This window comes from Desmodus rotundus, chromosome 2 (assembly GCF_022682495.2).
Source record: "Desmodus rotundus isolate HL8 chromosome 2, HLdesRot8A.1, whole genome shotgun sequence".
Classification (NCBI taxonomy): Eukaryota; Metazoa; Chordata; class Mammalia; order Chiroptera; family Phyllostomidae; genus Desmodus; species Desmodus rotundus.
The window spans coordinates 55127512-55154978 of NC_071388.1; the positions used below are offsets into that span (position 1 = coordinate 55127512).

General features: G+C 38.2%; 1 protein-coding gene across 4 annotated transcripts in view; it reads right to left on the bottom strand.

Moving 5' to 3' along the window:
* The window catches only part of PLSCR1 (phospholipid scramblase 1), a 34806-nt gene that overhangs the window by 4232 nt on the left and 3107 nt on the right, over positions 1-27467 (bottom strand). The window contains exons 1-8 of one of the 4 annotated variants that reach the window (XM_045192046.3): positions 25538-25581; positions 25389-25414; positions 21002-21079; positions 12315-12559; positions 11471-11513; positions 8665-8885; positions 7017-7178; positions 960-1121 (exon numbers count right to left, since the gene is read on the bottom strand). In XM_045192046.3, the coding sequence (XP_045047981.2) occupies positions 960-1121; positions 7017-7178; positions 8665-8885; positions 11471-11513; positions 12315-12559; positions 21002-21079; positions 25389-25401 (924 nt within the window). In that variant the 5' untranslated portion in view covers positions 25402-25414; positions 25538-25581. The other 3 variants (XM_071220594.1, XM_045192045.3, XM_045192049.3) reach the window with 3 other exon arrangements.

The window sequence follows — 27467 nt, forward strand, 5'->3', positions numbered from 1 at the left end:
AGTATACAGAATTTACACACTGCATTAAGTTGATGTCTTTTAAGTACCTCATTTTATTATATTTTTAATTTTGACATTTATTTGTTAAAGGAACTGGGTCCTTTTGCTGGAAATATCTCTCATCATTTAGTTTTGTCCTCAGTGCATTTCCAAATAAATATTTAAGTTATTCATTTTTGGTTCCAAACCTTGCTTGCACACTGGTATCATTTGGGAGTGATCTAAACAGTTTGCAGGCTTGGTCCCATCTCCAGAGATTTTGATTCAATATCTGGGTGCAGTCTTGACACAGGAAGTTTGAAAAGATACCCAAGGTGTTTCTACTGTGCAATTAAGGTAAGAACTGTTGCTCCCTCCCAGGAGTCCTTGACTTTGGCTGCATATTGAATCTTGGGGAGCTTCACAAACTTCTGAGTTAGTTGCATCACGGTATGATTTAGTACGTGGGGTTTTTGAAATCTCCCCAAGAGATTTAATGGAAGACAAGTTCAGAATCACTGTCTATCCTACGTGTTTCCTTTCAGCTGCCAGTCCCGTCTGCTGGCTTGACTGGATGCACACTCTTACTGCAGTTCCCACTGCTGCAGTAGAAGGGTTAACTGAATAAACGAATCAGGATGAAATCTCCCCATTTCACTGAGTTGTACCCCATGTAAGCTCATATTTGAAGTCTTACCCAAAGCACCTGTTTCAATTTTAAATAGAAGCCCAAAGACCAGGGTCTCTCTGTAACACACAGGTCCTTTTACTGCCATGTGAAACTAAACAGAATTTCCCAAGAAACTGGTCCCCTGTGAATCCAGACTATCAGGAGAAAGTGGAATTTCAGAGCGAGGATTAAATGGGACCCCTTGAATAAAACCTATAAATTTAAGCAGGTCACTTAAAAATGTATAATTTACTGAATCTTCACAGAATGACACTAGAGAAATACCGAAGATTAGCAAGAATAGACTCACAATGAGGAAACACGCGCCAATCATGACAGCTTTCATTTTCACGTCAAGGTCTAAGGGGAACTGGATCCCAAAGTTATCAGCATCTGTAAATGCCTCTCTCACAAAGCCAGTCCACTGCTTGGAAATCTTGCCAATCACATTTTCTTCACCAATAGATTTAATCTAAATTGAAAAAAAAATAAGAGTCTTAGGAAGTAATAAAGAATTATTAATTCTTATAAATAGTTAAGAGTTCTAGAAAATAATACATCTATTGTACTTTCAAAGTTGGAACACAATGAGAGAAATACACTATTAAACTTATGTGCGATACAAATACATAACTATGAACATTATATCTCTCATTAGGTGCATATAAATTCCTGTACTTGTTTATAGGTACATGAAAAAAATTATTTCTTTGCTACAGAGAAATATATGAAAACAGTTTCATGGAAATATTTAACATTTTTTACATAGAGAGATGGTAATGAACCATTTGAACTGATCTAAAGCAAAATTTAAGCATGAAAAGGTACAAACACAAAATGTTTCTTTGATGGAATTTCTACAAGCCATCAGAAGGCTAGCAAACTAAACCCCATGCGACACATCTGTTTTAAGACCAGCACAGAGAGTTTACATGGGCTGATGGGACGGACATTAACGCTCACTGTCAGTAGGCAGCCAGCACTGCTAAGGGCCCGGGAAACAGGGCTGGCAGTTTTGAGTGAAGGCAAGTTTCCAATAAGTAACTTGATGGTATGCCCGTGGTCCGGGGTTGGGGTATGGCTGGACAACAGAGCGTGGGGGACAACAAAGAGAGGGGTGTGTGTGAAAAAGCTCTGAAGTAAAATTTTTCTAATTTCACAATTCTGCCTGAGGAAAGTGCAGGGCCATCGTAAAGAGCTGACAGGATGGTAGCTGGACAAATGCACCTCACCCAGTGGGCATGTGGGGCTGTAGGTAGCCACACTCACCATGGCGTGTACATGTAGGGTTGTGTCAACACCAGGAAGAGAAGTGTCTTTTTTAAATGTACACAAGGTAACACATGTGCCAGCAACACCCTGTGAAGCCCTAGCTCAGGTAGGGAGCTGCTATATAAATGCGGGGAAATTAAAAACTGTTTACTCCTTTTATTTCTTTGTGGGAGGTAAGTTATTAACAAATCTGAAATAATCTTTTCATCTGAAAACTGAGGTAGCATGGATTACTGTTCATCAATAGTCATTCACCCCTCCCACTGTAGGCCCAGTATGCTTCCCTGTACATTGATAATTAGGGTGGTCCACGTGACTAGTTTGACCAATGGAGGGTTAGTATACATGACAGTGAGCAGAGACCTTAAATGTGGCTAAGTGGTTTGGCCTGGCTCTTCCTCTCCAGTGATCAGTCACTAGAAAATCATGATCCAGGTAGCTTTTCCTGCTGCAGTCTAGAATGAGCACACCTGGAGCAGGTCTGGGGCCACCCTCTAGCCTAAATCAGAGCCACCTGGCTGAGCCTATGACTATCCACTGAGAAACAGCTGACCTGCAGACCCATGAGCATGAGAGCAAATGCCTACTCTTTTAAGCTACTGAGCTTTAAGGGTTATTTTCAACAACTTTCTTGTAGGAAAACAGACTAGTACAAATTCTCTCTTTTGACACTTCAGTGTTTCATCTGCTAATAGCTGTCATCCAAGCACTTGTAGCCAACAATAAGACCTTATATTTTAATTTTTTAAGTGTAGTATTAAATTTTGAAATATTTTGCAATGAAATATACAAAAGATAACTTGTCAGCCACTATAATCCTACCACTAGATTTAACATTTACCCTTTTTGATTCCCTTGGCAAGAAATCTAAAAGTTCACCAAAATTTATGTATGAAGTAGACCATACAATTTTTTATGGATAGATTCAGAAATGTGAAAAATAATCTACAGCTGAAAAGTCAACAAAACTAAATAATTTTTAGCTAAACTCTAGTTAATATTTTAAAAACAAAGAAATCAAAACAAAATGATTTCAACTTCTGAAAAAATAAACTGGTATTATATTACTATCACTTAAATTTTAATTATTTAAAAAATAATTGATAAAGGTATTCTAAAGATTCTTAGCAATTTATCTATTTGAATATTCAGCAAATTCTCCACCTTCTCTTTTTCTGTATTCCTTTTTGGCATATGCAAGAGTGGTTTATTCTAGCTTCCTCATCTCTGAAATTTTTGTAATCCTTTCAAATATATATTTCCTCATTTATTTTCCTAATATAGATCATCCATTTCAGTAACTTATCTTCATCTGGATCTAACTGCAGCACTCTTTGCCAAAGAGGTTTAATGACTCTTCTTCCTTATACTACTTGGCTTGTTTTCAAATCCTCCTTTCCTTTAATATTAGTGTTATTCTTCCCATTATGCTTCTTGTTTTGTCCAATGTTTATTTAATTACTTCTTATGTGATTGCAGATTTTTCGATTATATGAAATTTGTTCTTGATGGATTAATTCCTAGAGTATTATGTACTCATGGCTTCAACTACCATCAGTATGCAGAAAACCCCACAACTTTTCCTTCTACATACCTAAAATCCATTACAACTCAATTCAAATCAACTGGTTCTGCTCCAAGATTCTTAATATTATTCACTCAGCTTCTTAAACCTCAGACAACAGAATAATCCCCCTATTTTCTTCAATCCTCAACTGACATCAAATCCATGAATCAGTTCCACTTAGTACACTTACTAAATGTCTCTTGAATGATTTCTTGCTATAGAATGACTTCTGCTCTTGCTGTGTTTTACATGTACCAAATTCCCAAGCCCACTGATACTCAAGTAGAATTCATCTCCACTATATTTCCTCGTATTGATAGTTTCTGCATTTCAACTTCCTGTCAGATTGCTTTCAGAAAATGTTTCAAGGGACTGTTTTCTCAATTCCCTCAAAGATGTTACTTATTAGCACCATTTGAGACACACACAAGAGTAAAGTTAAGTTATTACCTATACTAGATGCTCTAAGGTATCTATTGAGAAGGGTTGGTAGATTATTTCTAAATTTGTTAGCATTAAATACAATCTGACTTGCTTCACCAGTACTTGCCACAAATAAAATATATGTTAGGCAAACTTCTCTGAATGTTCGGTGAAAGAACAATTACCTCTTTACTCATCTGGATCTTTGATAGGAATAACAACCCCTACATAGAGAACTGTTATTATATACAAATCTATAAAGTCTTTACACGTGTAGTATACATAACACCCGACAACCTACTGGATTGGCCAAGAAGTCTGATTGGTTTTTACCATACAATGCCTCTAGTAGCTTAGTTGTCTTTAACTTCATTTGAAACAATGTTGTTAAGATTAAATTGGTGAACTTTTGTGTAGCCATTTTAATATTGAAGATGGAAGAAAATATACATTTTCAGTGTATTATGCTTTATTATTTCAAGAAAGGTAAAAATGCAACTGAAACACAAAGATTTATGCAGTGTATGGAAAAGGTGCTGTGACTGACTGAATGTGTCAAAAGTGATTTACGATGTTTCTTGGTACTATTGACATTTTAGCCAAAAAATTCTTTGCTATGGGGCTGTCTTTTGCATCAGAAGATGTTGAGTAGCACCTCTGGCCTCTACCCACTAGAAGCCAATGGTGGGAGATAGCCAACGTACTTAAAATATCCAAATCAATGAAGTTATTGGTGCAAATGAAAAAAATGAAAAGATGTCTGTCCAGAAAGTATTCAGCCATGAAATTCTAAAAATAGAGACCTTTATTGAAGGAGATGCAAGATATAAGAAACATTGTACATAGGACAATGACACCTCAGTTCTCTTCAAAGTAGGCACTTTGGGACCTCATACAGATCTCCCAGCATCTCATCCAGGGTTCAAAACACTCTGCAAAATCCTTTGTTGGAATCACCATCAGCAACTCCCTCGTATTTTCCTGAATCTCATCGACAGTCTGAAATCTCTTCCCTTTCAAAGGTGATTTTAGTTTTGGGAAAAGCCAGAAGTCGCAGTGTGCCGAATCTGGGCTCTATGCATACATGATACATCAGAGGGCACGTTGTTGTAATGAAGCTGCCAATCACCAGTTGCCCATAGCTATGGCCATTTTCATCATACTGCATCCCTCAACCAATGAAGAACATGGAGGTAGTTACTCCTTATTAATTATTTGGCCTGGAAGGGCACACTTGTGATGTACAATACCTTCCCAATCAAAAAACACAGTTAACATGGTCTTGATCTTGCTGCAACTTTGCTGTGCCTTTTCTGGGTGTGGAGAACCAGGTGATTTCCATAGGGATGACCGGGCTTTCATTTCCAGATCAGAGCCATGGAGCCACAATTCATCTCTGGTTACGACCTTCTTGAGGAAATCTGGTTCATTGGTAGCGCTTTGAATCAAGTCATTAGCAACTACAACACGATGTTCCTTCTGCTCTGGTAGCAGAAGCTCAGGAACAAATTTTGCCATGACACATTTCATGCCAAGATCCCGCATCAAAATCTCAGACACAGTAGTTTTTGGAATCCCCAGATCAGCTTCCAGTTCTTACATTGTCAGTCACTGACCTCTGTGGATTGTAGCCTGTACACATTCAACATTCTCAGGTGTTCCGTTTGTTGCAGGCCTTCTGGAACATGATCACTTTCAACAGATTCTTGACAAGCTTTGAAGCATTTGTGCCACACTTTTATTTGTGCTGGACTCACTGCATGGCCCTGAAAGCCTTCTGAATCATCCAAATAGTTTCCGTGGAGGAATGTTCAAGCTTAATGCAAAATCTGATGCAGATTTGCTGCTCTACTCACTCAGTCATTTTGAATGTGATGGCCACACAGTACACATGCTCACTCAAAAGTGTCTCCTGCCCCACTGACTAGTACGGTGAAGTCATCATTGTTCATACATGCGCATTCCAGTCCACTCTCCTTGGATGCCAGGTTACATCAATGCCATACAAACCATTCTTGTTATATTAACAATGGCTAGACTTTTTCTGGACAGACCTCATATTTTATGGAAAAAACTAAATGGACTTTTTGGCCAACCCAATATATCCCTTTTTGAGAGTCTTTATAAAGTCTCTATTACATCATGTGTGTTTTCTTAGAATTGCTTGTCTCCCTCATTAGACTCCGAGGTCATTGTGGAGAAGGATTCATTTTTATATAACCAGGGTCTAACAGAGCAATTTGATATCATATTATCAGATAAATACTATAAAAGGAGGCAGCTGGATAGTGGAAAACCTCAGGAAGCCACAGGAGACTGGCAGGGTTCCCACATATTTATCACAATGGGGCAGCACTACTCAGGTTCAGCCTGGTTTCTGCTCCTTTTATAGAAATGTAGGCCCCATTCACCACATTTTCTGCTTTTCTAATAGAATGTGAAAATCAAGATTAAGTTATAAAATCTCTTGATTTTTAATATTTGCAACTAAATAATGTGAACTATAAGGCTAGGCCATCTGTTTGAAAAACGCTGTAATGAAATTGCTTCATACAGTAAGCACACAGATATATTTTGGTTTCTAACAACCAATTTAATACTAAGATAAAGCAGAGACCATAGAGAAGCATAACTGGGTGGCACAGTTTACACTATCTTCCTGAAAACTCTCTTTGCCTCATGGGGCTTTCCGTAGGAACTCAAAGATGTCAGACCTTCTGAAGAGGGCCGAGGGCGCCGACAGCCTGTGTTTAAGAGTAAGGAAGGCTGCACAGACTCTGGCAGTCAGACATCCATGACAAGGTGGATATTCAAAGTGGATAATATATAGCACTTCCACACAGAAACCACCACAATGTTAGTTGTTTTGCTTATACTTATTGAGTATAAGGCTCTGCTTCACTTTTTTCCATTATCACAATCAACACTGAAGCTCAATGAGATTAATAACTACCTTTCTGACCAGAGTTACATATGTGAGTGCACTGTCTCCCTCTTGAGATATTAGGATACACATATTTATTTAACATATTTGTAACACCCTCCCAATTTTTATTATTCTTACATTAGGAAAGCAAACCCTACAAGCACTATCACGTCTCTTACCTCAAAATCAACATCTGCACAACAGCTGCACACAACACATGGGCCACTAATCTTCAGTACCTCCTCTCTCCTCTCATTTTGAACTGAAAACTCTGGCAGGCATGGGTGCCAAGTCTGAGACACATAACCCACTGGTACACCAGGAGGAGCATGGATTTCTATCTGCAAAAGGACATATATAAATTGTAATAATAACAATGTCTAGTAATGACTCTCAAGTATTGAATACTTTTCTAAGTATCAGACAGTGTGCTGAACACCACTTGACTTACAACACATTTAGGCAGGTTGGTACAATTATTCCTATTGAGACAGGAAGTGTCTGAATACCAGAGAGGTTCATTAACTTGCATCAGATTCCGCCACTACAAAGTGGAAGAGGTGAGACACAAACCCAGACAGGCTGCACACGTAGACTCCACTCTTAGGCACGACTCTGCTGATGTACATTTTTAAGTTCCCATACTTATGAAACATGTCCAAGTTATGAAGGAACTCTTTTCTCAAACTCCTCTAAAAATAATGGTTCAGCCATGTGAACAGAGCTCTGATCACTGGCTCAATTTCCCAGTATGAGTGGCAATGGTTCTACAAGGAACATAGGGAGGATCTTGGCCCTGCTCTTAGCTGGGTGACCTAGAGAGTACAGTACAGTCATTTGTAAAGGTGCCTTCCTAGGCTGTGTTCTAAGATCAAGAGTCTAACGTGTGTTACTGTGCTCTTTACATTTAGAGCATATTTCCTCAGACTCTCAGTTTTTCCTCAGATATTCCTACGGACAAGTACTCATATATCTAACCCAAATGACATAAAAACAAAAGAATCCCATAGGAATAACTTCAGTTAACTGTTTAAAGTAAATGCAGATGAGACTTCAAATGTCTATGTGCTTGTGCCTCTGTCTGTGGCAGGGACTCAGAGCTACTTGTCTGGAATGGCTGGCCAGGCCAGGGCTGCTCTCAGGCCAGTGGGATGTAGGCAAAGGCCAACTTTCCTAGAAACTCTGTGCCCTGGTGTCTCCCCTGAGATCCACATGGTATATGAGTGGGATGCCAAGTAATTTGAAATAGATACCTGGTCTTCCGAGACCTGAAGGTACCCACACCTAGCATATCTCTATGACAGAGGCTCAAATACATTAGTTTTTAAAAATGGGGATCTTAAAAACATGGGAGTTGAGATTTCACAGAGACGGTCTCTCCTAGGTTTGTTCCATAATATGTTGGCCAAACTTGTGAGATGACTATGTGTTCTTGTCCTCATTCTTCTGGACACTTGCTCCAGGAATTGTATTCTAGGATTCTGTCTGTGGTTCCCTTCTCTGGCCTTGGCCAGGCCTCTCTTGCTGGCCACTTCCAGTGAGGGACTTGACCAAGGTGCCTTATCTTCTCAGCTCTCCTCCTGATCAGGAAGATTAGGAAGGCTGGTCTCTGAGCAGATGCTCAATCCCACCAGACAAACTTCTCAGGACATGGGCTCACTGGTCACTGTTTTTCGCCTGCCATCCTTCCTGTCCAAATTAGTCTCAAGCATAAAACAGCTGATGGACCAATTTTTAGAAAATCTTATTTGATTATATAGGTTCAAAGACAGGGTGAAAACTCTTGTTGAACTACTTTACAAATTACCCAGGTAACGGCTCACCAACCTCCTGCAGGCAGCACGGGAAACAACAGCTGGTACATCTTAGTGGTCTCTCCAGAGTCATGACCTCTCGGCCCATAAGATCAAGAATTCTCATAGTAAAAGGCCTATTAGGCCCACAGCAATTTCGAGTACAGCAATCAGTATCTTCCACAGCAAAGTAAATCCTCTGTCCAAGGCTGTTCTTAATTTCATATTTATTATTTGTTTCAAAACCTATTAAGACTAAAACCATAAAAGGGAATCACTATGACTATTATGTTAAAAGAATGTTGAATCTATCCTAAGATACCATAATACCTAGTTATACCATTTTTAGGTGACACTACATGTCATATAAGGAGAACAAAATGGAAAGGAGTTTAGAGGTGACCCAGACAGAGGAAAAAGCAAAGGAAGAGAAGTAGGAGAGCGCGTGAAGGTATATAAAATTGAGAGTTCCTCTGTGAGACATGGAAAAGAAAACCCTTATCTTCCTAATTCCACAGACTCGTGTCAGAAAGGGCGGCTTTGCTGCTGAGCAATGGGCCGTGCTGCAGATGGTCGCAGCCGCACTAGGTTACACAGCGTCATGTCCATTTGCACAGTGCTGTCTTCAGATATCCAATCAGGGAGGGGAATAGAGGATGATTGCCATGTTTATGCTGCATTATATAAACATAGTGCATTAAATAAATTGGCTCGAGATTTTGTTTCATAATACATTGATGGCTTACCTTTTTGCACTGAATGAGGGAAGGTAACGAAGGTGTTTACTCTCCACTCATACATGTAAAGAGGGAGAGCGTGAAAGTGGAAGGTGGGTTAGAACACCACACTGGGCCCAGAGCGTCCTTGTTTAATGCAGCAGTAGTTGTTCAGAGGTGGGAGGTGGTATTAGATGGCGGGGAAAGGTGCTTGGCAACCAAGGCTGCAACTCACACAATATCTCAGCCACTGTCATCCTAAGTGAACTCTGTACCTTAGAGGAGGCTAATCTCTTCCCCAGGGAAAAGAGATATGCTCACTACTGACACCCACCTGGTATCTTATGAAAGTCTTCCCAGACCAAACCACACATGGGAAACTGCTCCTTGCTCAGAGCCAGGAAGGAGCAACTCATGTCCCCACTTGTCCAGAGTCCTCATTAACTTGGGTTGTAGGATGTCACAAGCCACCCGAATAAAAAGTGATTAAAAGGAATGTATGAAGACGAAAACTCTCTAATATCTGCGTGGATGGGCTGCTCTCTAGTATCTGTTTGACTCACATAGAGATGTCCTGAACTAATTCTAGCTCCATGAGCTGCCCTAAGTCTTTGCTCTGACTCACATAAGCCCTATTATCTCAGTGTTTCATTAAGGAACTTAATCTCATAAATCTTTAGCCTATTTATCTATAAAATTAAACCAATGGGATTATATAATACAATCTCTAAATTTCCTTCTAGTTATTTAAAAAAAAGGAAAAAAATAAAACAAATAAATGCTATTGCTATATCTTTATTGTCTATTAAGTTCTGAATTGAGAAATGTGGCTGCCATAGTCTCAGATTCCAAAAATAAGCTGAGTAACATGCACCTCTTTTTACTATTCATAATGGTAAAATATAGACTTTCAATCTGAGACAGAAAATTAAAGACACCCCCTTTAAAAACTCAAGAATAACTACTAAATTTGGTACTGTATATTTCATGATTAATATAAATATTTTTAAAAATATATAAAACATAAATTTAAAACTATAAATAGCATACTGTATAATGTATTGGGGGAGATTTATATTCTTAAAAATAAATTTCCTAGAATACAACATTAAAAAACATTTAGAATACAAATTATCTAACAACAAAGAGCTCCTTTCCAGTTTAGACTTAAACAAGCTAACAGTAATGAGAACATTATAAATATCTAACAATGTACAGTGTCAATGATCAAAATACAATAGATAATAATTGTATGTCTAACCTAATCTATTACCAACCAGTACAATTCATATTATACTTTCTGTCTGTGGAAGGAAACTTTATAGAGTGGTGAAGAAGGGTTTAATAGATATATTCTAAAAACTAGTAGAGTTTTCATTAAACTGTATATGGAGAAGAAAGACACCATCGTTCATGAATGACACTGGCTGGAGTTCTGAAACGTCTAGCGACTTCCTAAGGTTATCTTCTGTGTGAGGCGCACTGGACCCAGGGAGACACCTGCTGGAGTCAGGCCCACGCCCGTCAGCAGGAATGCTGTTTGAGGAAGCCAGACCTCTAGGCCTGCTGGTCAGCATCCTCCCACATCCAAAGTGATAATCCTCAACCCGTGGCAAAAAGGTTTTACAGGATTCATGTGAACTCCCAAGGAGAAACTGCGAGCAGGAATGTGATTTTCTAAAATAGTCATCCAAATTCAAAAAAATCATGCACTTCGGAAATGTACTAAGTAACTGCACTACTGCACGTGGTCTGTGCCAATCTCAAGGTTATCACAGATTGGAGAGAAAAGAGCTTAAGTGACAGAAGTCAGGGAAAGTGATAAATCACGGCAGTGCTTTCTAGAGAGAAGGGGGAGCAAAAGTAAGCTTTGGCTGGTTTCCTTCTAAATCAGGGCCTGTACCATGAGGACAGTTGCCCGGAGTAATAGTATTTTACTACTTGACTCCTAATTTCCAGAAACAAGCTGCTGACAATCATCATCATTTCATTATCCGGATGAACGGCATTTGTGAATAACGAGGCTTAGTCATTCCACATCAGTGAAACTGTTGCATCTGTGGTTGCTGACATGCCTTTATCTGCATAAACATCTTCTCTTATGGAAACATAATCAATACATACCTTCTAGAAGCTCAACTTGCTGATGAATCAGTATCTGATCTACCTATTATAGCAAAAAAAGTTAAGATGTAAATTATATATCACATGTTTTTATGCCAACTGAATTGACATTAGTGTTTTTCTATTTAAAGAATATAAATTAACAATACTTACCAAAATTACCAATATTTAATGATAGTTTACATTACTTCTGGGTATAATCAAAGTTAACATGTTTTTAACTAAAAGTGTCTACTGAATGTGTTCACTATTAATATGGGCAAATTAAGGAATGTGAGTCATATTACATACAAAATATTATTTTTTTGGTACCACTTATTGAAACTCAACACTCAGCTTTCTTTGTTGTTTATTTCCTACTTCTAGGAAATTATTCTGTGTTGGGATTTAAGCCCCCGGATACAGAGCTAAGTTTCCACAAGTGAAAAGCCCTTCCCACTCCCTTGGCATTTTGATGCCGAGCATTTTATGCTACTTCATGGAATGCAGTCTCTTCTTCTGTAAATTGGTGATAATTATAGCACCTATATATCATGGAGTTTTTGGAAGGATCAAATGAGTTAGTACTTGTCTCATACATAGGAACAAAGCCTGGAAAATGGTGCTCAATAAACGTGTGCTATTGGCTATTACCACAGGTTATATTCCACATCACAGAAAACAAAATTACCTAAAACATTTGTAGTTCGCTTTAAATAAACCTGACCTAGAATGATTGGAGTAATTTTGTTAGCAAGAAAAAATGTTGTTTTACCATTTCAGACTTTGTAAATTAGTCATTTGTCAATAAGTAAACTGGAGCACAGTTTTATTGTTAATGGCTGTTTAATGCATTTGAGATTACCTGAGCTAAATATTCCAACCCTGGCGGGCAGTCTGATGGAGGTGGCGGTGCCGGCATCCATTGTGTCCCTGCAGGTCCACCTTGCTGATTGTACACTGGCTGGTGTTGGACAGGAAAGCCCACTGGACCAGCACCTGAATAGCCATGTGGTGGGACTGAGTAGTCAGCATAGGGGCCAGGATAGCCTGCCACTGTCCCAGCATAGGGGGCCTGCGGGCCTGGGTAGCCAATGTGTCCTGGAGGTCCTGAAATATGAACAAGTAAAATTGTAACTTCACTGAAGAACGGAAGCGTCAGCTCTTTGGGATTACCCCAGTGATTTCAGATCAGAAGTCCTGTGTCTATGAAGCATAATATTCATGTTTTTATCTTGTAGCAAATTTCAATTAAATATCTGTGGTTTCATATACGCTACTATTTTGAGAGTTTTGGGTGGAATAGAGTTGGCTCAGGCCTTACCCTTACCTTTCAAAACTCAGATGAAAGTACCAAAGCGCTCTGTAATAAATGGTAATTTTGAAATTCTAACAAATGGTATCTCCTACATGTCCAGAACCGGGGATAGTTTTGTCCCTTCAAGGTATATTTGGTCAAGTCTGGAGAGGTTTCTGGCTGTTACAAGGAGAGAGGAGGGTGATACTGACATCTAGTGGACAGAGGCTAGGAATGCTGCTAAAAATCCTAAAGTGCCTGAAACAGCATCCTGAAGAAAAAGAAGTATCCACCCCCAAATATTATAGTGCTACTGTTGAAAAACCCTGGAATATAGGTAAAGGCATGTCATTCCTTCCATGTAATTTTCTAGGTTAACAATTTCCCTGAAGTTTGAGTCCACTGTATTCCATTCCTAATCCGCAATAATATTAAGGTTACAGATTTAAATTTCCCAATTTAGCACCCTCAGCTTTCTGGAAACACAATTTGAAACAACATATGTAAAAAGTTATCATGAAAAACTGTCTTAAGTACTTAATAAGCACCATGTATACTGTGTATATTCTATTCTCCATATAATTTCTAAAGTGTATACTTCTCATGTGGAGGCACCAGAGGGCTGGCTGGCCGCCCATGGGTGGCAGCTGCAGTTCCTGGTGGTGTATTTCAGTGGCCTGGGGTTCCCTCTGAGAGGTGTGGGGTTTGAATCCCAAGCTGGGCTCCCCAGCCTAGCGAACCTACATGGTAAGTGGAGGCAGTCCGGCTTCCTTGCCCAGGTGTCTGAGTAACAAAGAGAAGCAGTGTTCCCATAACCCTGAATGGGTTTGATAAGTAGTGTTCTCACAGCCTTGAGACTGCGTCCAATAAACTGTTCCCATTATGTGAGGTGGGCTCGCATGTACAGAATTATGTTATGTTATATAATTTTCTGGCGTGAAGCTGGCTTTGTTTGTTCTAGTATTTTAAGAGGGACTAGGGGCTTCTTGCTGGGTGCTATGCTGGGGAGCAAGGGACACGACATGTGCCACACAGAGACAAGCAGGCAGACACACTGCTTGCAGCATGTGTGGCTCGCCCACCCTCGAATAAAGTCGTTTGAAGCATCCCCATAGCTCTGTGAATATTCTTCCATCTGCCTGAATACTATGAACCTGTCAGGCCTTGAACGGTCGCAACACAGCACCTGAACTGGGAACGGAACCTAAATAACATTCAGCTGTGAAAAGCAGCAGGCTTTCTCTCCACCAGGAAGAGGTAGTTAGAGATGCAGAGAGCCTCTTAAAGGACCAAAACACAAAATATTTGTAGCCACTTACCCTGGACTCCAGCGGAGGGAGGGCAGAGTGGCCTAGAGACACATGAAGAGGGCTGGGGTTGGTGGCTCCTGGGAGAGAACTGTAGTATCCCTGTGCTGTATTCTGTGCTGAGTCATTCCCCATTCTTCAGAAGCCATGTTTCTGAGGCAACTCCCCTCCAGGTGGCATCAGCCTGGGGGGAAGCAACAGCCCCACCCACAGGAATCACGTTTGCCCTACCCGTTGGAGCTTTAGCCTGGCTGCTGAGGAGTATAGATGGAGGCTATTTCAGAGACAAAGCCTAACAGAAAGACTTCAGACAAAGGCAGATCTCTGGGAGCTCTGACTTTAGCTGATACTCTCCTGGCCCCTGTGCTGGTAAAAGCCAGCCTTAGTGCACAGCCTGGCTTTTTCTCCATAAAAACAGGCCCAGCAGAGGAAGCCACAAGCTGTGGATTACTGTTAGCTCCAAATAGGTTGCCCAGGGCCAGTCACAGAAAGAGTCTGACATAGGCCAGATCCAGTCCTATGCAGTCTCCCTAATACATACAAGCAAATACAAAGAAGCAGCCAAAATGGAAAGACAAATAAACAGGAACCTAATGAAAAAAACAAGAGAATTCTCCAGAAGAACTAGATGAAATGGAGGCAACAATATATTGGATAGAGAGTTTAAATGATTATAACTATAATAAACAGCATGAAAAAAGACACAGAAACAATAGAAAAGGACCAATGAGAAGTAGAGTGCAACACCTGAAATAAATAATACACTAGAAGAAATAAACAGTAGATTAGATGAAGCAGATAATCAGATCGGCAATTTGGAAGACACAGTAGACAAGAACACTCCAGCAGGGCAGCAAAAGAAAAGGAATAAAAAAATTATGAAGAGAGCTTAAGAAACCTTTGGGACAACATGAAGCATAACAACATCCACTTCATGGGAATACCAGAAGGGCAAGAAAGTAAGTAAGGTATCGAGAACCTATATGAAGAAATAACAGAAAACTTCTCTAGTCTGTTAAAGGAAAAAGACACACAAGTCCAAGAAGCACAGTGAGTCCCAAACAAGATGGACCCAAAGAGGCCTGCACCAAGACACATCATAATTAAAATCGCAAAGCTTACAGATAAGGAGAGAATCCTAACAGCCACAAGAACAAAGCAGGCAGTTATCTACAAGGGAGCACCAACTAGACTGTCACCTGATTTCTCAGCAGAAATGTTTCAGGCCAGAGGGATTGCCATGAAATATTTATGGTGATGAAAAGCAAGGACCTACAACTAAGGTTACTTGACCCAGCAAGACTATCATTTAAAATGGAAGGAGAAATAAGGAGCTTCCCAAACAAGAAAAAGCTAAAGGAGTTTGTTAACACCAAACCAGTACTGCAACAAATGTTAAAGGGCTTGCTTTAAGAAAAAGAAAAAGAAAATAGAAAAACAGAGAAAAATAGTCTAACAATAAAATGGCATTAAATACATTATATATATAATATATGTGTGTGTGTGTGTGTGTGTATAAATAATCACTTCAAATGTAAAGGGTTTAAATGCTCCAACCAAAAGACGCAAGATAGCTGAATGGATAAGAAAACAAGACCCATATATCTGTTGCCTCCAAGAGACCCACCTCAGGTTGAAAAATATACACAGACTAAAAATAAAGGGATGGAAAAAGATATTTCATGCTAATGGAAAGGAAAAGCCAGGGGAGCAATACTTATATCTGACTAAATAGACTTTAAAAGCGAGGCTATACGAGATGAAAAAGGACACTACATAGAGGGAAAAATCCAACAAGAGAAGATAACCCTAGTAAACATTTACACAACATAGGACCACCTAAATATGTAAAGCAAATTATGATGAACATAAATGGAGAGATTGACAGAAATATAGTCATAGTAGGTGATACTATACCATTGACTTCAGTGGATAGATCTTCCAGACAGAAAATCAACAAGGAGACAGCAGTCTTTTTTTTTTTTTTAAAGATTTTATTTATTTATTTTTTTTAGAGAGAGGGGAAGGGAAGGAGAAAGAGAGGTAGAGGAATATCAATGTGTGGTTGCCTCTTACGTATCCCCAACTAGGGACCAGGCCCGCAACCCAGGCATGTGCCCTGACTGGGAACTAAACCAGCGACCCTTTGGTTTGCAGGCTCGCACTCAATCCACTGAGCTACACCAGCCAGGGTGAGACAGCAGTCTTAAATGACACACTAGATCAAATGGATTTAATTGGTATCTTCAGAGCATTTCACTCCAAAACAGCAGAATATACATACTTTTTAAGTGCACATGGAACATTTTCTAGGATAGACCCATGTTAGGACACAAACCAAGACCTATAAATTTAAGCAGACTGAAATCATATCAAGCATCTTCTCTGACCACAATGCAATGAAACTAGAAATCAGTAACAAGAACACTGAAAGACACACAAAGATATGGAAGCTAAATAACATGTTATTAAACAATAAATGGGTCACCAATGAGATCAAGGAAGAAATCAAAAGATACCTTGTAACAAATGAGAAGGAGAACACAACAATCCAAACTCTGAGGGACACAGGGAAAGCAATCCTAAGTGTGAAATTTATAGCATTACAGGCCTAATCAAAAAAAACACCCCAAGAGAAAGTTCAAATGAACAATCTAACTTTACACTTAAAGGAACTTGAAAAAGGACAACCAAAAAATCTCAAAGTGAGCAAAAGAAGGAAATAATAAAGATCAGAGGAAAAATAAACAAAATAGACTCTAAAAAAATGATATAAAACTCAATGAATCTAACAGCTGGTTCTTTGAAAAAGTAAACAAGATTGACAAACATTTAACCAGGCTCATCAAAAAAGGAAGAGGACTCAAATAAATAAAATCAGAAATGAAAAAGAAGAAATAACAATTGATACCAAAGATATACAAAGGGTTGTAAGAAAACATTATGAACAGGTATATGCCAACAAACTGGACAACCTGGCCAAAATGGATAAATTCCTAGAATCATACAGTCTTCCACAACTAAATCAGGAAGAATCAGACAATCTGAATAGACAGATTACATCTAGTGAAACTGAAGCAGTAATCCAAAAACTCCCAACAAATAAAAGCCCTGGACCAGATGGCTTCACAGGGGAATTTTACCAAACATTCTGAGAAGAACTAACACCTCCCCTCAAACTATTTCAAGAAATTCAAGAGGAAGGAAGGCTCCCAAGCTCATTTTATTAGGTTAGCATTATTGTCCTAATTCCAGAATCCGATAAAGACTCTACAAAAAAAGAAAATTGCAGGCCAATATCTCTGATGAACATTGATGCTAAAACCCTCAACAAAATATTAGCAAACCAAGAACAGCAATACATCAAAAAGATCATACATCATGATCAAGTGCAGTTTATTCTGTGAATGCAAGTTTGGGTCAACATTTGCAAATCAATAAATGTGATTCACCATGTAATCAAAATGAAGGATAAAAACCACATGATCAAATCAATAGATGCAGGAAAAGCATTTGATAAAATCCAACACTCATTAATGATAAAAATTCTTAGAAACGTGGGAATAGAGGGGACTTACCTGAACATGACAAACCCACTGCCAGCATCATACTCAATGGGACAAAACTACAAGTGTTCCCCTTATGATTGGGAATAAAACAGGGATGTCCACTTTCACATCTTATTCAACATGGTTTGGAAGTCCAAGCTACAGCAACCAGACAAGAAGAATAAATACAAGGCATCCAAATTGGAAAGGAAGAAGTAAACTGTCATTATTTGGAGATGACATGATACTGTATATAGATAACGCTAAATTTCCTACCCCAAAACACTAGAATTGATAAATGAATTCAGTAAAGTAGCAGGATACAAAATAAATATGCATAAATCAGCTGCATTTATATATGCCAATAATGAACTAACAGGAAGGGAAATTAAGAACACAGTACCATTCACAATTGCTACAAAAAGAATAAAATACCTAGGAATAAACCTAACCAAGGATGTAAAGGACCTCCACTTGGAAAATTATAAGAAAGTGAAGAAAGAAATTGAAGATGATACCAATAAGTGGAATCATATACTTTGCTCATGGATAGGAAGAATTAATATCATTAAAATAACCATACTATCCAAAACAATATATGATTCAACACAAATCCTATCAAGATTCTGGTGACATATTTCACAGAACTAAAACAAATATTTCAAAAATTTATATGGATCCCCAAAAGAATGCACATAGCAACGGTGATCCCGAGAAAGAACAAAGTTGGAGGAATCATGCTACCTAATATCAAACTATACTATAAAGCTGTAATAATCAAAACACCATGGTACTGGCATCTTCTGTTTTTATGCCAGTACCATATATCACTGGAACAGAACAGAGAGCCCAGAAATAAACCCACACCTTTGTGGCCAATTAATATTAGACAGAAGAAGCAAGCACATACAATGGGCTAAAGATAGTTTATTCAATAAATGGTATTGGGAAAATTGTACAGATACATGCAGAAAAACAAAACTAGACCACCTTTTTATAGCACATATAAGAATAAATTCAAAATGGACTAAAGATAAGTATTAGACCTGCAACCATAAAAACCCTAGAAAAAAACATAGGTAGCAAAATCATGAACATTGCTCATAGCAATATTTTATCAGCTATATCTCCACAGGCAAGGGAAACAGAAGAAATAATAAACAAATGGTACTACATTGAACAAGTTTTACACAACAAGGGAGACCATCAACAAAATAAAAAGACAACCCACAGAATGGGAGAACATATTTGCTGATACATCTGATAAGGGGTTAATATGCAAAAATCTATGAAAAACTTCCACAATGAGATATCACCTGTCAGAATGGCTATCATCAATAAATCAACAAACAACAAGTGCTGGCAAGGATGTGGAGTAAGAGGAACCCTTTACACTTGGTTGCGATGCAGACTGGTGCAGCCACTGTGGAAAGCATTATAGAGATACTTCAAATAATAAAAAAAATGGATCTTTTGACCCAGCGATCCCACTTCTGGGAACATATCTAAAGAAACCCAAAACACTAATTCAAAAAAACATAAGCAACCCTATACTCATTGCAGTGTTATTCATAATCACCAAGATATGGAAGCAGCACAAGTGTCCATCAGTAGATGAGTGGATAAAACAACTATGGGACATTTACACCAGTGGAATACTACTCAGCTGTAAAAAAAGAAGAAAATTTTACCATTTACGACAGTGTGTATGGACCTAGAGAACATTATGCTAAGTGAAATCCAGTCAGAGAAAGACAAATACCATATGATTTCACTCATATGTACAATCTAATGAGCAGACTGAACTAACCAGCAAAAGAGTCTGACTCACAGATAGTGAGCAGCATGACAGCTGGGGGAGAGGGGTGCTAGGGGATGGCAGGATCAACCAAAAAGGAAAACCGACTCATAGACATCGACAACAGGGTGGTGATTGCAGGGGGAGGGGTGTATAAATGTAATGGAAAAAACACAATAAATTTCTTTTTTTTAAAAAGCACTAAGGCTTGGAGGTACAGCAATATGTTTAAAACCAACAACTATTAAGTACAGAAGCCAGAACTTGAAGCCTGAACAAGCCTCTCTATACCTGTGTTCCCACTTGGATACTAGGAATAATTAATGTATTTACCTCATAAGAGTATCTGAGAATTAAATGAGTTCATCCACATTAGGCAGAGTAAGCTCTCAATACTAAGCTATCAGTATCGTTACATTAAAACCTGTGCTATATGTGGCCTTGAACTTGAACAATAAAATTGAACTATTTTTTCCTACAAACTCTTAAGTCTGATGATAACCAATTTAATTATGTATCATCTACTTTTAATTAGCTGTAGGTGGATTAAATCATTCTCCAAGTACCTTAGATGACTATTACAGACTTGCTAATAATTGTCTGAACACCAACCATATAAGAATTTAGAATAGTGGTTTGAAGCCCTGGCTGCCAGTTAGACTAACCTGAGTAATTAAAAAATTTCCAGTCCCTGAGTCCCACTCCCTGAGCTTCTGCTTTAGTTTTTTTCCGGGATAGTGCTCTGGCACTAGTGTTTTTAACAGTTCTCATGGAGCACTTGTAACAGGTACTCTGGAGACAATTACCTTAGAGCCTTGGATTTTTTCTAGCTCACATTCTTTTAATTGCGAACATCTGATGACATCCAGTCCCCCACTGAGAGATTTCCAGTTAGACAATTAAACAGACTATTCAGCTCCTAAGCAGATTGTTCAGAGTAGAATACAAAATGCATATAACCTTCTCTTCAAACCTGAAATCGTAAGTCCCCGCCATGGTCTCCCAAGATATGGGTAGCCTGTGTACTCACATGCAAAGCGTAATTCAGCATGTAAGCAAAAGGAAAGCTTTTACATGTTACAAAATGAAAATGAGAATCATGCCCAGGTAACTACATTTCTAGTGCTTGTAGCTTTGTTTTATTAAAGCAGTCTTGTCTTTTCTGTGACTCTCACTGAACAATTAACCTGAGCTTTGCATGACTCAAAAACACTCAGGATTAAGTCTTCTAAATGTGACTACAGGATCACAATTTTCTGAAGGGATGGAGAATCAATATAATATTTTACTTAGTATGATTAGTTTGGGGTTTAAGTTATATGCAGCTTTATATTTCACTTGCTAAATGTACGCTTACTACTATTTTTACTAACTTTATATCTTTACTACCCTGCATAAATAAAATCTACTTCAATGATATTTATGATAATATATATTGTCAGCCAAACAATCAAGAACTAGGCTGGCAATTTCACTATTGCACCTTCAACAAAGTGCAATACTATAATAAATATACAGACAGACAGAAACACACACACCTCCCTTTTCGGGAATATCAGTGATTGATTTACCTTGGTTTTATACCTTGAAAAAATGTTTTACCTTGGAACGCTGCCGGAGGATATTGAGGATACGCAGCTGGGAAATTTGTTCCTGGGGGAGGAGCATTCATTTGCGCATCTGTAATTCAAGGAGAGGCAAACATGTACGTGCTTTAATGAAATACTTATTAGAAAGAAAAATACAGTATCTGTACATAACTTCATTTGTATGATCTTATGCTGTTTTGAAATAAGAGAGAGTGCATTCTCCACTTAGCAAAAGCTGTGCCTGTTATCAGAATCATTTTGCTGTAGATCAATCAATTTTGGTTGCTGTCGCAAACAAATTCTCTTTTGGATGAAATGAGACCGCGTTGAGTTACTGGGGTTGACTTTCTAGTTTTTGGCTATGCCTGATGAGTGTTCACTTCCATACTTTTATTTTGTTGGTATTAGAAAAAGTTTTAAAAACACATATAGAGTGTGAAGAGAGAAATAAAACTAGGTAGATGTGTGGATGGGAATTAAAGGATTATGGATGATTTTAAAGATATCTATAAACATTGCTATAGGAATTTCTCATTTTTTAATTTTTTCAATGTTTTTCATTTTTCCATTACTATTTATCCTCCTTATACCCTCTCCCACCTCCACCAACCCTCCGCCCCTGTGATCACCACACTGCTGTCCGTGTCCATGAAGCTTTTCTTTTTTGCTAGATCCCTCCACCTCATAAGCCCCCAACTAAATACTTAAAAGGATGCATATATAGTTATATTTAAATATCTTTTTAAAAATATTTATTTTTTAATGCTTACTCTGGAATTACCCTAATAAGGTTGACCAAAGTTAATTCTAATATTTGACTGATTTTGACCTACAAATATCATAACTGACTTAATTATAATAAACTAACATTAAATGTTATCTGCTAATCAGTGTGGCTTAAATAACCTTAAAATATGCACAAATGGTTCAACATGCTAGTTCCTCATTGTTGTGTTTCTCCAATTATTCATTCAACAGCCATCCCAACCCAACAATAGATATTCACAGAGCATCTCCTGTCTCACCCCTGAGTTAGGCTCGGGGGGGCCGCACTAGCTCCGCCTTCATGGAACTTACGGTCTACTGCCCGCTACACTTAAGCCCTTTCTTTCCCATGACTTACTAACTGTAAATTCAAAAGTTTCTTTTTGAATCATGGGGACATGTCACATGGAAATGTTAGCCAGACTTTCAATCTGACACATTTCCTGTATTTGTCCATTTCATGTGTCTTTTAAGATCACTCCACCCATGTGGTTTCAGCAGGGAGGCTGGATTCTGGGACCCCCTCTCTCCTCCATTCAGTTGGCTTCATAGTAAGTTCAGCAGAATGGAGTCCATGGAGACTGCAAATCCAGGCAACAGAGAATCCTCTACTTCCATCAAAGCAGATACTGCAACATTCCCCGAATTAGCATATATTTCTGAAATACCGGAAGCTGTTCCTTCTAACCATTCCCTTCTGTTTCTCTCAAGGCTTTGCTCACAGCCCCCACTCTCAAACTGAGTGGCAGATAACAGGATCAGACTCTACAAGTCTGACTGAAAGACTGTTGGGAACCGCCCTGCCTGGTTTCAGAAGCTGTAACCCCCCAGGGCTAAGGCTGAGTAAAAGACCTGGGAAGCATAAGCCACTAAGGAGACAAAGCTTATCTTCCTGGCTGGGGTGCAGCCTCTGCCCCCTTTACTACACCTGCTTGGCCCCAGGGCAGATGACAGTTAGCCAATAGCCTTAAGATTCCTCAAGGGAGGGACAATCTAAGACAGGTATGGTCACGATGTGGCCATCAGAGAAGGACTTGGGGGGCTAGAGAAAAAGGGGGTGATGGACCTTCACCCCTCGGCTTTGACATAGCATGAGTCCTCATTCTCTCTGTAAGAAGTCTCCTACTCTCTTGGCTGCCTTACTTCCGCTGAGTGATTTAAGCCTTGAACAATGACAGAGGGCGGTGCAGCCCTGGGCAGGAACAGGCGATTCCCCCGGGGAGATCAGGCCTAAGAAAGAATGCATAAAGTCCTGTGAAACCTGCTTTGCTAAGAATGCCCTCAGTTTTCTGATAAGGGTCCAAGCAAGGAATGAGTTTGTTTCCCAAAGTTTTAATGGCTCCTTAGCTCAGAATAAGCCCTCCTAGTTCTTTGAATGTTACGTATTGTTGTACTGTTTGATCATTACTGCCTGACAATGACTGATGAGCTTTACTTGTATTCCTGTGCAAATTGAACCCAGTAGAGCAAAGAGCATATGAATCATGAATGGACTTTAGAAATACAACTTAAAGTAACTTATAAAATCATGGGAGTATCATATTGTTGAAAGGTATTTAATTTTTATATATGTATACTTACATACATACATTTTATATATGTATATGTATAAAAGCCCATTGAGGAACAGGCTCTTGGCCCTTCTCCTTTGAGAGATCGGCCACCTTTCCTCCCCAAGCAGATCATGTCTTGGTAGACTTATTCTCATCCGAGATGGCCGGGGGGGCTTTGCTGGACAAAGCTCCCCCACCAAACACCTACCCTTAAATAATATGTCACATTTTGGCACCTCTGAGTAAGTACCATTGTTTAAACAATAGCAAAGACACACTTATGTCCATGACCTGACAGAGTCAACAAATTAGGAGCTCACCATCTCTGGGATTTTTGTGCCAGAGCAATGATCCTGGCTTCAGAAATTTCAGTGGAAATTGATACAAGAGAAAACATGTGAATGGACAGGTGGTCAAGTAGAGCAAAGAGCATATGAATCATGAATGGATTTGAGAAATGCAACTTAAAGTAACTTATAAAATCATAGGAGTATCATATTGTTTAAAGGTATTTAATTTTTATATATGTATATTTACATATATACATTTTATATATGTATATGTATATATATGAAGTATACATATATTCATTTCATTTCTATTTATGCAAACATATACATACAATTTATCTATATGAAACTGAAAAGTTAAAAGGTGACTGCAGAGTCTAATGAACAAAATAAAGTGACAAACAAAATAGAAATAGAGGCATGGATACATGGAACAGACGGAGAGCTGTCAGAGGGGAGGGGGTTGGTGCGCTAGATGAAAGAAGGTTAAGTGATTAAATACAAAAAACATAAAATACATATAATATATAGACACAGAAACAGTGTGGTGATGGTCAGAGGGAAAGGGTGATAGGTGATAGGTGGAGGTGGGCAAAGTGGGAGAGAATGGGGACAGAAAGAGGCTTTGCTTTGGGCAATGGGCACACGATGCGGTGCACAGATGATGTTTCATTGAATTGTCCACTTAAAACCTGTATGGTTTTGTGAACCAATGTCACCCAAATAAATACAATAAAAAAAAAGAAAACATACTCTGTTTAACAAAATAGAAACTCCTACCATTGACTCCTAATCATTACAGCTGATTTCAAGTTATTTTGTAAATTTATCCCCGTAGGTGTCAGTGCTGAGTTGAGGCAAAGTCCTTTTTCCAAGTGTAAAATTTTAATTAATTAAAAAAAAAAGAAAAGAAAGAAAAACGAAAAAAGGTGACTATGATTATACCCAGAAGAATCTTTATGAAATGATTTGAAGCATGCCAGAGTTTATAGCAAACAAAATAACTTAATATCATATACATTTACATTTGAAAAGCTTTGAATTTTGCAAATAAGATTAAATTATTACAGAAAACATAAAGAGAAAATCGTGAAACTTCCTAAAGAAGAGCAAAGGTTTCTGGTCCTAATAAATGACACTATAGGTAGCAAGACTGACACTGTGGTGAGAGAGAAACAGCTTTGGCTCTCTAAGCAGAGATAAAGAAAGATGATAAAACCTTTCAGAACACAAAATTTTATTTTTTATATTTTCCCCCATATGGATTGCCTTAAATTTTTAATCAGACAAAGTCTTCTTAGATGCTTGTCAATACTCAACTTATTTAAAATTTTCTTGAAAGAACAAAAGCCAGAACATAATGTTTGGTATTTATTTAAAACTATTCACGTGTGTATGTTATGAAATATATATATCAGGGATTTATGTGAGATTTTATTACAATGAACTGACATAAATTTATCTGTTAATTAATATGATTTGAATACTCAACGTGCATGAAATACACATGGAAAAGGAAAAACTGATCTGGATGAAATATAAATAAATAATACAATGTATTTTCCAGTAAGTCTAAAATTTCTTAGGTTTATCTAAGGCTTTTTAAAAATATTTTTAAAGGAAAACTAGTGATAGTGACTATCTGTGCATATGTATATGAAAACACTGAATGAGAGTATAAATAACACAAAGCAAACTATATCCTCTCAGAAACTGAATAAAATACATGGTGATGAATATATTAACAACAGACTTAACATTGAAGGAAAAAGTCAACACTTAATTTACTTACTTTGTTTGTCCATGATTTAAAGAGTTCTGAAAAAGAAGACCTGATATTAATACACAGGTTATCATTTTATAGGTCACATATGACTGTTAAAACAAGGTACTCTGAAATTATACATGCAGGTAAGATATTCCTCCATTCGTCTAGTTTACCAGAATCTGATCATTTAAACCCTTTGGTCGGTCCCTTCCCCATTGCTGTTTCCGAGTCTGACTTCAGAAGTTGTAAGTCAGCCCAGTTAATAGACAGCTCAGGGCTGGGCCCCAGGCGTGGTCCACCAAGAGGAGGAGAAAGGTTAGCTATCAGGTTACGCTGCTGTAAATACCTCTGGAAATTTCCAGTTCTGTCAGCTTAAATGGAACATCTGAAAGGTCTGACCCTTTGTTCTATGCTTTAAGACACGCATGAACAACAGCGTGGTGATTGTTGGGAGCAGGGGACCTAAGAGGACTAAATGGTAATGGAAAAAAATATACAATAAAGATTAAATAAAAAAATGTAAAAAGACATGCTTTTAGCCAGAGAATCCATCCAGTCTCAGGGGTTGTCATAGATGTAGTAGCATAACAAATCCAAGTTAAATTTTGTGTTTGGTTATTTCTACTGAAAATAATGAATAATAATAAAATAAACACTGTACTCAGTACTTCTGCCTTCCAGTGCCTTGATCCCGTCCTAGTCTTTCCCCTACTGTCCAGTCATTACATTCCCTATCTCTCCACTTCAAATCCCTCTACACCCATTAATTACAATTAACATGTAAAGTAAAAACTCGGTTACCTGACTGTTTCGTCTTGGACCCACACACTAATATAAATCATCTCTGCCCGTTCCAGTCCCTCTCCGGGTTTGTCTGCCAGTTTATTAACTCTTCCTACTGTGTTGTCTTAAATGGTAAATAAAAATCAACTGATCCCTCGGTCCTTTACTAAAATCTGGTATTCCCAAGAGGGAATCATGTCACTCCTCTCAATTTTTTATCATTGCCTACTTTAGGCATAAAATTTCATAATCTAGTAAAACTCTTATGAACATTCCAATTGTAGTTACCTCTTAATTATATACTCAAGAAATTCAGCAATGGTTGAATAATTGGGAATGGGTTTACTTGGCTTGGAATAAAGCAAACAATGTGTTTGAGTTACTGACTTCACTTCCTGGATTTTCTTAGAATAACACAAATACAAGTTTTCATGAGCTGGTCAGAAACCAACTGCTACGGACCTCATCGGGCGAAAAGAGCAAAAAGATTAAAATGTATGCTTTTCTTCGGTTAATCTGTAAAATGATCAATAAGCAAATAAGCACACGTAATCAAAGTTGGATGAACATTTTCAGAGGCCACATTCATGTTTTAGTGTCTGTCATAAAACAGTAAAAGGAGACTAAGGTCATACATACCAAATGCCACGGTTACTTTTGTCAACCTCACATTTCCAGTATCGAAGATTACACATGGAAAGTAATACCCATTACCTTAAATATGCTGAGTACCTTCACAGATACATAAAATTAAAAGATTGAAGTTGTAGAGTAGAATTAAATAGTATCCCTTAATCAACATACTGGACTGGACATCTCTAAAGTTTTTACCTAACCTCTGTTGCTTGTAGGACAGCCCTCTTTAATATTAGTAAAAAAATATCCTATAGCCTTTAACCAATTTTACAGCAATTTTAAGAGACTATTGTTTCCATCATTCTCCACTTGCCTACAGTGACAGAAAGGCCCTTATTTCAAGGACAAATTCTGAACAATATCTGGAGGAGGAACACACACTCTGTGTGGGGATGGGGGTGGGGGAGGGACTTTAAAAACATTAACATATATTTTTACTTAAAAAATAAAATATTTTTAATTAAAAAATACACACTTTTTACACTTAGTTGTTCGAGCCTGGGGAGTGCCGTGCCAGTCAGAAAGAATGAATGAGCCAGAAAGAGGAAATTCATAAACAAATGCTGTGAATCACATTAGGAACAGATGGAGGCTCTTAAGTAATGAGTGCTCTAGGCGCCCTCGTCCTTGCCTAACAGATCAACTTGAATACCAGAATATTTACCTTTCTTTCATGGGGTCAAA